The sequence below is a fragment of the Idiotropiscis lumnitzeri genome, chromosome 21 (assembly GCF_059441095.1).
Source record: "Idiotropiscis lumnitzeri isolate Australia: NSW breed Sydney's pygmy pipehorse chromosome 21, RoL_Ilum_1.0, whole genome shotgun sequence".
In the NCBI taxonomy this organism is placed as follows: Eukaryota; Metazoa; Chordata; class Actinopteri; order Syngnathiformes; family Syngnathidae; genus Idiotropiscis; species Idiotropiscis lumnitzeri.
The window spans coordinates 9,950,836-9,965,321 of NC_142411.1; the positions used below are offsets into that span (position 1 = coordinate 9,950,836).

A 14,486-nucleotide genomic window follows, 5' to 3' on the forward strand; every position below is an offset into this window, starting at 1 on the left:
TTGGTTATGGGAATCAGTCATGAAGAGAGGATCTATTGAGCCTCAGAGGAAATACCTCGCACTCGCTCTCTCTCTCTCTCTCTCTCTAGCTCTCTCTCTCTCCCCTATAGATGATAAACTCGACCCTTCTCTCCTCACCCCTGATTGGACAAGGCCACTTGTTGGGAATGGCATTAAACTATTTAAATAGCACTTTGTCCCCCCTCATCTTATAAGGGACTTTTTTATTGCGGCTGATCCCATCCAGGACACATTTCTCCCCATAAAATGTTTAAATGTTGCTGAGGTCCAGTGGAGCATTTGTCTTATTTTTTAAAACAAATTGATACATATCAATTCCCAAGGATTATTGTTGGATTTTTATTATTTTTGTGCATTTCCCCCCTCCTTTTAAAAGATTTAGTTTTTGTAAACAGGTGAGTTAAAGTATATATTTTTAGATTTGATTTTTTTTTACATTAAAGCATCAACTTAAATGAGTGTCTTATTTTTCTGCAGTGGAATCTCATCATGAAGATGACGGGGATATTTTTGTTACTGATGCTTTGGACCTGTGAGGGTGCCAGGATAGCAGGTGATCCAATTGATTCTAAATTTATTCATGGTTATTTATTAAGAGTATTTTCTGTTTGAAAAAAAAACCAAATACAAATATTGAATGCAAAGTATGATTAAACACCCACAGAAAGCGGAGAGGACAACAGCGTGTACGACTTGTTCGAACTGGTCCAAGTCTCCAAGAAGAACCACGGAGTGAATCAGGTGAAAGGAGACGACCCGTACAGCCCCGCCTACAAGATCCTCAACCCGGACCTGATCCCCCCGGTCCCCGAGCGCGCCCTCCGGGACCTGATCGACTCAATCCACGCCGAGAGAGGCTTCCTCTTGCTGCTCAACTTCAAGCAAGCCAAGCGCACCCGGGGGAGCCTCCTGACCATAGAGAAGAAGGACGGTTCCGGTCCAGTATTTGAGATTGTGTCCAATGGGAAGGCGAACACTTTGGACATTGTTTTCTCCACCGAGAAGAAGCAGCATTTGGTCTCGATCGAAGATGCGGATCTCGCCACGGGCCACTGGAAGAACATCACGCTGTTCGTGCAGGAGGATCGGGCGCAGCTGTACGCGGGATGCGAGGAGGTCAACAACGCCGAGCTGGACGCGCCGATCCAGAGCATCTTGACCCAGCAGACGCCTGCCAGTGCACAGCTCAGGATCGGGAAAGGAGCCGTGAAGGACAGATTCATGGTGAGTACAAACCAGCGATGACATTTTTGCACGTTTTTGAGCTGTTATATACATGCGTAAAAGTGCCGCAAATGCGCAAAATACGCATACAAACAACCGCTGGATTAATCTCTAATAAGTACCTGGAATTTAACTTCGTGTGATCGTGTACAAATCCCACGGATACAAAACGATAGCATGAGTGCATGTGGGGAGTATGAAAATAAATATTTGAATGCAGTCACGCAACATTTTATGGCTTAAAATGCACACTCTGTCCCCAGGGGGTCCTTCAAAACGTCCGCTTTGTTTTTGGAACAAGCTTGGACGCCATCCTCCGCAACAAGGGATGTCAGAGCTGTGAGTAATTTATCACGAGTGTGCTTAACCTCCCACACGTCCTGTCTGCTTTCGTTCATACTCAACACTATCAATTGCCCAAATACAACATTTGGTCGCATAAAAACTATTCCCCACGGTGTCCTTAGCTGTGTAATGAAAATATATCATCACACTTGAGTTGTGTGTGCACTTATTTCATGTGATGTGTGGTTTTATTCCACCTCCAGCGCCAGATTCGATGATTATGGAGAATCTTAATGGCTCCTCAGCCATCAGGACTGAGTACACTGGTCATAAAACTAAAGGTAAAGAATATTTAATATATTTGACTTTAATATAAAGGAATTAAACAGTTTTATGTATTTATATATTTATTTTTGTTGCGTTAAAGATCTGCAGATGGTCTGTGGTTTCTCCTGTGAGGACCTCATCAGCATGTTCAAGGAGCTCAAGGGTCTAGGTGTGGTTGTCAAGGAGCTGTCCATTGAGCTCCGCAAACTGGTAAGCAAGAAACGCATTTGATAGTCTGCACTGCCTATGTTCAAGTGGGTGTGTGTGTATGTGTGTGCATTGGTGGTCTCAGATCCCAAATATGTCCGCTGCTGGCAAATTAACATTTACTCATTCTATCCCAAGAGTTGATGGGAAAAAAAATGCATGTTTCCCTTGCAGACAAACGAGAACAAGCTGATTAAGACTCGCATCGGCATCCACAGTGGCGTCTGCATCCACAATGGCATCGTGCATAAGAACAGAGACGAGTGGACCGTCGATGACTGCACCGAGTGCACTTGTCAGGTTTGCATATCTTGTACTTTTAATACTGTTCTTACAACGGACATGGACACGCTGGTACAGAAAGGCTGCGTCCAAAATCACAGGCTACGTCCTCCGAATCCTGCATTTTCGGCGGCATTTTTCGACCGCATGACGTTGCTTCCGCCGTGGTTTCCAAATTCTAAAAAGAAAGATCACAGGTTGGGTTCTTCGATGCCTTCAAAGACTCCTCATGTAACATCCATGGGCTGCATGAACCGTGGCAAATTTGGGCAGGCTTAATGTGAATTTGGACACCACGTGCGGTCAAGTCGCACCAGAAGTGACGTCATGCGGCCGAAAATGTGGCCTTCGGAGAACCCAGTCTATGAATTTGGACATAGCCAATGACTACCAAACAATTACCATTGCTCAACTGATGTGGTGAGTAATGATGGGGTGAAGGCTTGTTTGGTCGGGATAAGAAGTCTGTCGTCAGGAGGTTAGCTCAAAATGATGCATTGATCTTAATTACGAACATTTCATCTCTAGCATTCACTCAGCTGATAAAGACCTCCTTGCTTTGCGCTAATTGGCAGTGATGCTAAAATGAAGCTTCGTGAAGCACTTGTGATATTTTCCACCAAGAAGAGTCAATAAATATCACAAGTGCTTCATGAAGCTTCATTTTACCATCACTACATGTAGACTAAACTTCCAGATCTAGTCATGTTGGTCTTCATGCCTGCAAGTTATCAAATCCAGCAGGAATAATATTTGCATTCAAAACAAATGTTTCTTCAAACATTCACTAGGTCATATACAAGCTGTCTTCCTTTTCATGTCTCGGGCACAAGTCTCCTACTTGAGGTCATCTGTCTGAAACCAGCTTCCTTTCATGAAGGGTCTGGCCACATTCCCATCCTGTGCTGACCGAGTAGGCGGACTGGTGCCAGCAGGGGTCTACATGTGCAGACAGACACCTGGATTTTATTCTATCATGTCAGACTTGGCAAATTATTCCAAGCGAAACTTTTGTTGCACGTAATTGGATCAAATTCACCCCAGTTATGCAATAAAGCATCCTAAAAGACACGAGTCAGTCAAGTCAGTTGATCATGGCCCCTTTATCAACAATTAGACAACAAGACATAACCAACAACCGTGTTTTTTGCAGAACTCTGCAACAGTCTGCCGCAAGATCTCCTGTCCCCTGATTCCCTGTGCTAATGCAACCGTACCGGACGGAGAGTGTTGCCCACGCTGTGGAACACGTAAGTCTTTTACTTCATTTCAGTAAACACATTTTGTTGATATCTGTACCGCTTTTAGAAAGCATAATGGATACGCTAATGATCAGATTGTATGGCTAAAAAATAGAATTCTTTTGGGTAAATCCAGACTATGTCTATGACTTTAGAGGCTCCACTGTACACTGCAATTACTGCCGTACAAATGTGCCAAACACTACTGTAAATGCTGCGTAAGCTAAAATGTGGAAGGAGCATTCATTGAAACACTGCCTCAGTCATTCCTACAAGAGATTCTGTGTAATTTCCCAAATAAAAGCCACAAATATTTCCCACCATGTAAAGGTTTCTGTTCAAGAGAAAGTATGTTAATTTTAGAGATGACTTAACTGCGCTCATGTTGGAATAAATAAAGGGGTACTTATGCGTTTGGAACATTGGCGTTTGTGTTAAAAAACATCTTTGAATTCCTAAAGCTGAGATGCAATTTGGCAAATTGGTCAAAGTGGGCAAGAAAATTGTTTGACTGGTAAAGGCCTCATCCACATGAAGACGAGTGACACATTAGTCATACCTGTGCAGTCTTGGCTGCAACCCTTCTCGAAAACATAAATAAACAGTAGGGGCCACATTCATTTGGACCTCAGCCACTTGTTGAAGTCATTACACATCATCTGCCATATGTGCCAAAAAAATATCAATGGGGCACCCCAATGTACTGTGTCTTCAGGACAGTGGGCCCTTCTGTTCTTTGGCTTCTCTGACAACGTCAGTCTCTGCTCATCCTCAACAGAGTGCTCTGATTCTAAGCAAAATCCACACTGTTAGCTTTCTTGCGCTCATTTAGCCTTCAGGGTGTTGCATTTATGTGGTGGTTTAGGGGGGTGCTGCATTCTCCAATAGCCGTTTCATTGTGTCTGTCTCCCGTGTTCTTGCCATCTCCCTCCTCCTCAGCGAGTGACTATGCAGAGGACGGCTGGTCGCCGTGGTCTGAATGGACCCATTGTTCTGTGTCATGTGGGCGGGGCATCCAGCAGCGCGGACGCTCTTGCGACCGTATCAATAACAACTGCGAGGGCACCTCTGTGCAGACCAGGGACTGCTACCTCCAAGAGTGTGACAAACGCTGTGAGTCACCCCACAATGAACAACCCTACTTGTTATCTCCCAAATTTAATGCATTTTAGGTGTCATTTTGGCGCATTGCTTTGCTTTACCTCCTGAAATCTTACACTTTTTGTATGCTCAGTCAAGCAGGATGGCAGCTGGAGCCATTGGTCACCATGGTCCTCATGCTCAGTTACCTGTGGGGCTGGTGTCATCACTAGAATTCGTCTCTGCAATTCCCCAACCCCCCAGCTTGGAGGGAAGGACTGTGTGGGAGAAGGTCGCCAAACAGAAAAGTGTCAAAAGTCTCCATGCCCCAGTAAGTTTCAAGTCTACTCACTTGCACTTGCTTAAAGTCCCTTTACATAACAAAAAAAAGCTTATCATCATGCAACCTTTCCTCAGTCAATGGCAACTGGGGACCTTGGTCACCATGGGATACATGCACGGTTACATGTGGAGGCGGTGTCCAAACGCGTAAACGCCTGTGCAATGACCCTGCGCCAAATTATAATGGGAAAGAGTGTGTTGGTGACGGCAAAGAAACACAGACGTGCAGCAAGAAAACATGTCCTATTGGTGAGCAAGTGTTTCTATAGACAATAACATACCTGGTTATACCAGAAATTACATTTTAGACCTTGAATACCGTTGACTGTTTTCAGATGGATGCCTATCAAACCCTTGTTTTGCTGGGGTCAAATGCAATAGTTTCCCAGATGGGTCCTGGAAGTGTGGAAAATGCCCTGTCGGTTATACGGGCAATGGTGTCAAATGCAAAGACCTTGATGAGGTAAAAATTGCACCAAATAGTTCTTAGATGATTCCTAGTGTTGTATCTGAAAAAATCTATTCATATCACCTGTTGAATAATTTGAATTCTTCTTCATCTTAACCTGGATACAGTGCAAGGAGGTTCCTGATGCTTGCTTTGTGTTTAATGGCGTACACCGCTGTGAGAACACAGATCCTGGCTATAATTGTCTTCCCTGCCCGCCTCGTTACTCAGGGCCTCAACCATTTGGTAAAGGTGTGGAGCAGGCTGCTGCTACTAAACAGGTGTGTACGACACTGTCTTTGAAAACAGGAACAGAGGCCAATCATCTAAAGTCTCTTCTTCCCTTTACAGGTTTGCTCACCCCGAAATCCATGCCTGGATGGAAGCCACGACTGCAACAAGCACGCACGCTGTAACTACCTTGGGCATTTCTCGGAACCCATGTTCCGATGCGAGTGCAAGCCAGGCTATGCTGGCAATGGACACATCTGTGGGGAGGACACTGATCTGGATGGATGGCCTAATTCTGACTTGGTTTGCGTGGAGAATGCCACCTACCACTGCAAAAAGGTAGGCGTAAGAAGTTATGAAGGCATTATTTGTTGAACATTGTTTTGCATAACAGGTGGATGATCTGTGTGTTCTGTTAATCCAGGACAACTGCCCCAACCTCCCCAACTCTGGACAGGAAGATTATGATAATGACGGCATTGGGGACGCTTGTGACATTGATGATGACAACGATGGCATTCCTGATGACAGAGTGAGTAGCGCATGTAAAGCTGACTGACATTTTTATGTTCATCGTTCATGTGCAATGTGAAGCTAGGAGTATAGGAGGAGGGGCTCTGGGGGAAAGCAAATGTTTTCCCTGGCCAAAAACTCAAATTCTATCACTGAGGTACAAGTCTGAAGGGACTCAACTGTGCTCAAATTCCAACGCCAGAAGTGGGATCTGACCTAAAAATAAAGCACCTTTTCATTCCACGGAACTTCTTCCTTCTAAATAGATCCACTCAGTCAGTCTGAAGGCAGATGGCGAGGACCTGCACCTGAACACATACCCATTACCCCTCACCCTCCATCTCTTAATATCGCCCAAACAGGACAACTGTCCGTTCATCTTCAACTCCCGGCAATATGACTATGACCGGGATGACGTGGGTGATCGCTGTGACAACTGCCCTTATAATAGCAACCCTGACCAAACAGATACAGACAGCAATGGAGAGGGAGATGCCTGTGCTGTGGACATCGATGGAGATGGTAAAACAGTTACTCGGGATAGATGTTTGTTAGTCGGCACTGAAGTTAAATTATTTTTGTAATACATTTCAATGTGAAGTATTGTCTTCCAAACTAATACTTTCCATTCATTTTCCAGGCATACTTAATGAAAAAGACAACTGTCCCTATGTGTACAATGTGGACCAGAGAGACACAGATTTGGATGGGGTGGGAGACATGTGCGATAACTGCCCTCTGGAACATAATCCTGATCAGGTGTGTGCACACTCCTCCCCTGTCATTTCCCTTCCAGCTCATCCAGCAGCAACAATACAGATCACCGTCTTCATAGCTTAGCACGTCTGTCGTTCTATTGCATGTGAGAGATGCACACACACAGACAGAGAGAGAGAGAGAGAGTCAGAGAAAGAGTGAGAGATTCCGTCATGAGCCCCTGTCAGTGTGAGCTTTACATGCCGGACTAAATCCCACGTAGAGCTCAAGGGCACGTCAGTTCAAGAAGCCATGGTGGGGGTTAGGGGTCTTTTCAACGGGCCATTGACGTAAAATGTGAAAGATGAGGCCCTCAGCAGGATATTACTGGGGAATGGGCTGCACTTCAGGACAGCTCAATGCACCTGTGACATGCTACACTGGGAAGGAGGAATGCAACGGACAAGGGTGCTTAAGATTTACAATTTTTATGAACTTTCACGTCAAGTCTAGACGGGTATGATACGAGAAGTAAAAACACCATTTTCCAAGATTATTCTACGCAATTCTTTTGGGGGGGAGTTGTCGATATAATTAATTCCCATTTCATTTCTAATTTCCTACTGGACTATTTGTCATTGCAGGTAGATTCAGATGATGACCGTGTGGGAGATAAGTGTGACAGCAACCAGGATATTGATGAGGATGGACACCAGAATAATCTGGACAACTGCCCCTACATCCCCAATGCCAATCAGGCTGATCACGACAAAGACGGCAAGGGAGATGCATGTGACCACGATGACGACAATGATGGCATCCCAGATGACAAGGACAATTGCAGACTTGCACATAATCCTGATCAGGTTGACTCTGATGGTGAGGACATTCAAATATTGGAAAGGGGTCTAAATGCAATCTGCCTGCTTACATCCAATATTTATTTCCCATTCCCATTATCCACTAATGTACACAATTTCTTTTGCAGGTGATGGCCGTGGAGATGCATGCAAAGATGACTTTGACCAAGACAATGTGCCCGACATCTACGATGTGTGTCCAGAGAATGTTGACATTAGCGAGACAGACTTCCGCAAATTCCAAATGGTTCCTCTAGACCCGAAAGGCACTTCTCAGATTGATCCAAATTGGGTGGTTCGCCACCAGGGTAAAGAGCTTGTTCAAACCGTCAATTGTGACCCTGGAATTGCTGTTGGTAAGTAAAAAAAATATTTCCACAACTAATATGGTTTTCAGTAGAACATAGTCATCCACTAAATCTCTACAATGGTAGATCCATCTATCTTCGGGTAAAAAATGCAACAGGAAATAAACTATGCAGAAACCAAATTAATTGTGAACTTGATATGCTGCAGATAGATCAACAATTTCGCAAATCCTACGCGTAAGAGGTCTTAACCCATTTAATAGTGCTCATTTGCAGTCACGTTATTAAAGGAATGTGCATGACGACTAAATTTAGGAATTGCCAACCACTTGTCAGCAATTCCAAAATGTAAATGTTTTTATGTAGTCATGGAAATAAAGAGATCCATGTAGGCGGAAAGTACAGCAATGTTCCAATTGTCTGTTTTTGAGGGTTTTTTTTAAAACAAATTGATATACAGTATGTACAGAAAGTTCTTCATTTATGATCAGTTACATGTTCTTGGATCTTTCTTCCGTAGGTTATCATGAGTTCAATGCGGTGGACTTCAGTGGGACCTTCTTCATCAATACCGAGAGGGATGATGACTACGCCGGCTTTGTGTTTGGTTACCAGTCAAGCTCCAGATTCTATGTGGTGATGTGGAAGCAGATCACTCAGACCTACTGGTCCAACAAACCCACAAAAGCCCAAGGCTACTCTGGTTTGTCAATCAAAGTGGTCAATTCCACCACTGGCCCGGGAGAACACCTCAGGAATGCCCTGTGGCATACTGGGAATACCCCAGGACAGGTACAGTATGACCTTCTTTGTGTTCATCCTCCGACTGTAACTCGTGACTTCTCATGAGGATTCCCATTATATTAAAATATAATCATTATTTTGACCTCCTTTAGGTCGGGACTCTCTGGCATGACCCTAAGAATGTCGGATGGAAAGATTACACTGCCTACAGATGGCATCTGATCCACCGACCAAGAACAGGGCTTATCAGGTGGGCAGATAAAAAAGTGAACATTAATGTTTATCATCCACTGCATTTGGTCATTACTCACCAAATATTCCTTCACCCATTTAGGGTTGTGATGTACGAAGGAAAGAAGATCATGGCAGATTCTGGTAGCATCTATGACAAGACATATGCCGGAGGCAGGCTAGGTCTTTTTGTCTTCTCCCAGGAGATGGTTTACTTCTCAGACCTGAAGTATGAGTGCAGAGGTAAGAACTTATGTCTCAAACTCTTCAGTGGAACCTCCAAGGTTCTGGGACACTGATCAACGCCCGCTACATCATTTTTCTTTCTTTTCACAGATGCATAAACGCACAGCGCTGGATGTTCTGAGGAATGCACCTTTTAGTAGTATGAACTTTTTTGTATTCTCTTGTAAAGTCCAGGGACCGATTTATCTCCACAACCCTTTCCTGTGCAATGTGTACACTCGTTGAGGGTGAAGGGCATGTGGGCAGCCTTTGGGTAACGTGAAGCCGGTTTTGGCTGAAAACCAAATAGCTGAGTACCGTTTGAGGATCAGAGTCCCTTCTCCTCCACCCTTCCGCAAGAGTGGGGAAAGCTGGAGAGAAAAAGGAAAATATTCCCTCCCTCCCACCTTTGCCTGTAGGACACCAGCACCTTTCTGTCCCAGCTCTCCTTGCTTTCTTACTCTCTGAAAGACCTCATTCATCTCTGTGCGGGCAGGGCTCCGCTTAGACAACTATGCACTTGCAAACTTTTTTACATCCTCCCTCTCAGCTTTTCCTCTTCAGCCTGTGTGCCTTTCTAGATCACCTTATTACCCTCTGGATGGACATCCCAAAGAAAAGACTGAGGAAATATTGAATTTGCTTGACCAGGTTGCACATTCTGAAAGATGCAATTCTTGAGGACTCAAAGGATGATGGCAGCAGTAACATTTTAGGAATCTTTGTTGCGGAGACGTATGACTGAAGAAAACTGTGTTGTGTTAGAAATGAGGCGAACATAATCATGTGGATGTAAAACGAAAGTACTTGTATTCATCTACCTAAGACTCCATGAAGAGAAAACCCATGAAAAGGTGAAATGTTATCCAAAATTCAATGTAATTCAATATGCAACATAGAATTATGTTAGCCTTGTAGTCATCTCTATCCCAAATTGGTGAACAACTCTCAGGTGAAATGAGCAACTTGTAAAAAAATCACATTGTGCATTCCCTCCACCATGTCACAGCCAAACCTTGGTCAATGACAAGACTTATTACCCTCATCTTTTGAGGTTTGAATTAGGTATTATGTAAATACATATAATTTATTGACTCTTGCCTACAGTGTAGGCATAAAAATTGAATACTTTGAAAAAGTACAAATTTTATTGGATAAAACAGTGAAAACCAAACAAAATTGCGAGTAATCAGGTTTCAGAAACCTGATGTGTTACTCCCTCTTCTCACAACTCGCAAACAGTTTTGTTTCGGTTTCGATAAGACACGGCTCTTAGCAAAAAGTGTTTGTGACTTGTGTCCTTTAGGAAAGAAATGCAAAACTTACAAAGTGATGTATAAACATTACCTCAATGCAGTTGAGCAACAAAAAACATGCATTTCATTTCCCATTGAAAGGATTGTAGTATTAGTGTAGCATGGGTTGTAAATGAAATGACATTTCCATTTATGTACAACTGGCTTCCAAACTTACCCCAGCAAGAATGACATTAAAATGGGAGATTTCTTCATTTTTTTAAATTATTATTATTAAAAAAATTATTTTGCTTTATCGTATCTGTCCAATGCTGTTTTCAGCTGATAAATTATTGTTCCGTTTTGTTCTTAGCAGTTTGTGAGAGGTCTTTGAGTGCGTGCGTGTGTAGATAAATGCTATTTAAATAATTTATCAGGATTTGTTGCCTTCCCAAAGGGCATCTGTCCGTCTGTATAAACGGTTTGCACACTGATGTGAGGATGTTGTATTCATTATTGTTTTTACTTTTGGGGAGGTGGGGCGGGAGGGGGGGGATTTTGTTTATCAATATTATCATTATTTTTGTACAATTAGTATTGCTTGTCTGTAAACATGTTCTTAGATGTAAAAATACTCAAATGCCGTTTTTATTCATAGTGATTATTTTGTAACATACTTCAGGATAATAAATAGTTCAAAGTCTCATGGTTGTGTGTGCTTTTTGTGTAAGTGGTGATCTACTAAATATTAAATTTTGTAATCTAGTACATTACATTCAAAAACATGCATGTTAGATTCATAGAAGAATCTACAAAGTCTTTAGAATGTGAGTAAATACGAGTCCATGGTGTACTTGTCCAAAAAGTCACAATGAGTGGGGTCCAGTTCACTACCTACCAAAAAAAAAAGAATGATCAAGAAAATGGATACATGACTCAAAACATGTTAGGTGAGATCTGTGTTGTGTTCGCTTTCATTTTTTGGAGTTGAGTAAGTCACAATATTAAGTGCAGTGGTAAAACCCAGAAAGTGCACTGTGAGGTCTTTCTCTCCCAATTGAGGTGATGAAGGCCACATGAGGAATGTGACACACACTTCTGTTCTTTAGCTTCAACTACCAGGTGACCAGGTTAGACAAGACTGATCTTGTGATTTATATCCACTTCGGGATAGCCAAGGTCAAATTATTGCAAGTTCATTGTCACAAGTGACGTCCAAGTCAAATACTTGCAGTACACCAACCATGCTCGCTTGTTATCTTCCCACCAGTCCAGTATTGAGTCTTACAGACCTTTTTGGGCTACCACACTTCCTACATTGGAAATGGAAGCCGGCCAAAACAAGCCACATCCATTTGGTTTGTCACTTCCCGTATCACTGTCAATTTATTTCTGTCCGAGAAGAAAAAAAAATGGCCTCTGATCCAACCCGACGATAGCTGGGTGTAGCCATGACAAGCAAGGATGTGGTCTCGGTTTGACAGTTGAGCCTTAGAATAATTGTATTTTACTCAAGTTCTGCCTTTCAGCATGTCAATAATTACAAAGTAGCAACACCAAGGCGAGACTTCTTAATAGCTGCTGCAGTTCTCAAGCAGGTGTGTACAAACGCCCCCATGTTTTACCTTTGCACCATTTAAGGCTTCATGGCTGGTAGAGAGAGCAGACCCTTGAACTTTTTCATTCCAGTGTAACCTCTTAGGTCGAACACAATCTGTTGCAGGAAGCTCAGGTTTGTTCAGATTTTGAAACTGTTTTTCTCATTGGGAATGAAATGGCAAAGAGAAAGACTCACTATCACAAAAGCTTTGCTAAATGCACATGGAATTACGTAAGAATTTAATAGACGACAAAACACAAGTAAAAATAAGGTAACCACCATTAATTAAAATGAGGAGCGAATCCAGGGGTGGGCAAACGTTTTGATAGGCGGGCCACAATAGGTTCTAAAATTTGACAGATGGGCTGGACCAGGAGCAGATGGATGGAGTGTTTTAGTAACCTCACCTCATCGGATAAAAGAAATGCATTTCATTTTAAATGAAAGTGAACAAAAGCATTACAACAAAATATGTCTTTGACACACCACAGTATTTAGAAAATAATACATTTACATGGTTTATTCATTTAATTTTTTTCAAATTCGGTGGGCCAGATTAAAACGTTTAATGGGCCACATGTGGCCCCCAGGCCGTAGTTTGCCCACACCTGAGCTAATCTAAACGCTAAACTCAATTGCATATATGTAAACAGTTGTGTAATTAACTGTGAATTTACACAATCAAGTGAATACAGTGGAATCTCAAGTTACAAACCTAACTGCTTTTGCGAGCCCTTTTAACCAGTGCATGGTTAAAGATAAATATAAAATAGAAATAAGTGAAAACTCACTAGATAATTGCCCAAAGAATAATCAAGATATAAAGTAACTGTTAAAAAAATCCTTGGCACTGATTAATTGTATTGTGTTATCATGTGAATTTTTGTATAAGCAAGAAAGGTTACTTTGCTCCTGAGACACCAAATTTTTTTTTATTAAATTGTATCTTATACCACTCTCAAAATACTTTCCTGTCACCTGCTAATGAAGGATTCACATTTTTCCCATGACAGAAAACATGACAAACCCAAGGAAATGTGACTTCGAACAACAATTAACCTGGAAGTAAGCAGGGAACTCCACACAAACAAATTGATGAGGCTCACCTGGACAGGGTGCGAGTGGCTTGAGGGAGCTAATGAAAAAAACAAAACCAAGTGGAAGCGGAAAACTAACAAGTTGATACACAATACATGAACAAGAGACACAGGAAAACATGACAGAAAATAAAAACAAAACCACTTTGTAAATCTGATCTAAAAAAAAAAAAAAACAACCAAAAAAAAAACACAGCAAATAGGGCATTTGTCATTCCACCAGCGTCTGCACTTCCTGAGAGTCCTCAGGAAATTCAACCTGGACAGGAAGCTGCTGCTAGCCTTCTACCACACGTCCATCGAGAGCCTGTTGACGTACTGTGTCTCCACCTGGTACAGCGGCTCACACTGAGGCGGACAGAGTGAGGCTCCAGAGGACAGTCAAAACAGCGCAAAGGATTATTGGCTGCCCTCTCTCCTCACTGTCAGACATCTACACCACCCGGTGCCTCAGAAGGGCTCTCAACATTGTCAAAGACAATACCCACCCAAACTCACACCTGTTCGACCTGATGCCCTCTGGCAGGCGCTACAGATGCATCAAATCGAGGACCATTAGACTGAGAAACAGTTTCTTCCCGAGAGCCATCTCCATTCTGAACTCTCACACACACACGAGAACACCCTTGCCTTGCAGAACAGCAACGTGATGTGTTTTTATATACCCTATTCAGTACTAAATTCCATTGCACTCTCTTATTTATTTATCTAATTTATATATTTGTCTGTATTATTGTTGTATTGCACTGGAGAGGGGAGCCCTCTAATCTCGTTGCACACTTGAGTACAATGACAATAAAGGGATTTCTTCTTCATATTTCAAAAGGTACAATAATTGCGCGAGACTGAAAAAAAGAACAGAGTGTACTGTTCCCTCATTGATTTTGTGAATAGGGCCGTCTTCCGGTCCACACACCCAAACACTCCTTAAATAATGACAGAGCAAAGCTGCACAAGACCCACCCAATTACCGCCAAGCTTCTTTGATATTCCTTTAAAAAGAACACCCCCCCCCCCACTCCAGTAATAGGGTATGAACTATCAGCCTTGAAGTGTGGGGCCAAAGTGCTGATGAATGGAACAGGAGATGTACAACAGTCTTATTTAGCTCCTGTAATTCTCCGAAGGAAGCGGATAGACTGTGGAGCCACTGAACTGACCTCAAACCTCAAACTTTGGCTATGAATTGGCCTCCCTGCCTGCTCTCCTCGTCTGTCACATGACACTTGTGCAATGCTTGTCAGTGTGTGTGTGTGTGTGTAGTGTTGTGTGAAGACTAGGACCCCCCA

At 42.7% G+C, this 14,486-nt stretch overlaps 1 protein-coding gene across 1 annotated transcript; it reads left to right on the plus strand.

Annotated features, from left to right (window-relative positions):
• The first annotated feature begins 201 nt into the window (after nt 1-201).
• On the plus strand, nt 202-11,031 carry thbs1b (thrombospondin 1b). Its single transcript, XM_088286016.1, has 23 exons — nt 202-416; nt 499-574; nt 686-1,245; nt 1,509-1,584; nt 1,794-1,871; nt 1,958-2,067; nt 2,239-2,364; nt 3,500-3,596; nt 4,527-4,700; nt 4,822-4,998; nt 5,085-5,258; nt 5,345-5,472; nt 5,586-5,738; nt 5,809-6,027; nt 6,113-6,220; nt 6,564-6,723; nt 6,842-6,960; nt 7,542-7,776; nt 7,886-8,113; nt 8,586-8,857; nt 8,962-9,059; nt 9,144-9,283; nt 9,377-11,031. Exons 2-23 carry the CDS (start codon nt 511-513, stop codon nt 9,382-9,384), a joined length of 3,504 nt encoding a protein of 1,167 aa, XP_088142142.1. The 5' UTR covers nt 202-416; nt 499-510; the 3' UTR covers nt 9,385-11,031.
• The last annotated feature ends 3,455 nt before the right edge of the window (nt 11,032-14,486 follow it).

Bases quoted from the DNA above. Each gene is read 5' to 3' on its own strand.
- thbs1b (XM_088286016.1), top strand. From the start codon at position 511: ATGAAGATGACGGGGATATTTTTGTTACTGATGCTTTGGACCTGTGAG. The intron at 1,872-1,957 runs GTAAAGAATATT...GTTGCGTTAAAG, and splicing joins CACTGGTCATAAAACTAAAG to ATCTGCAGATGGTCTGTGGT. The intron at 8,114-8,585 runs GTAAGTAAAAAA...TTTCTTCCGTAG, and splicing joins TGACCCTGGAATTGCTGTTG to GTTATCATGAGTTCAATGCG.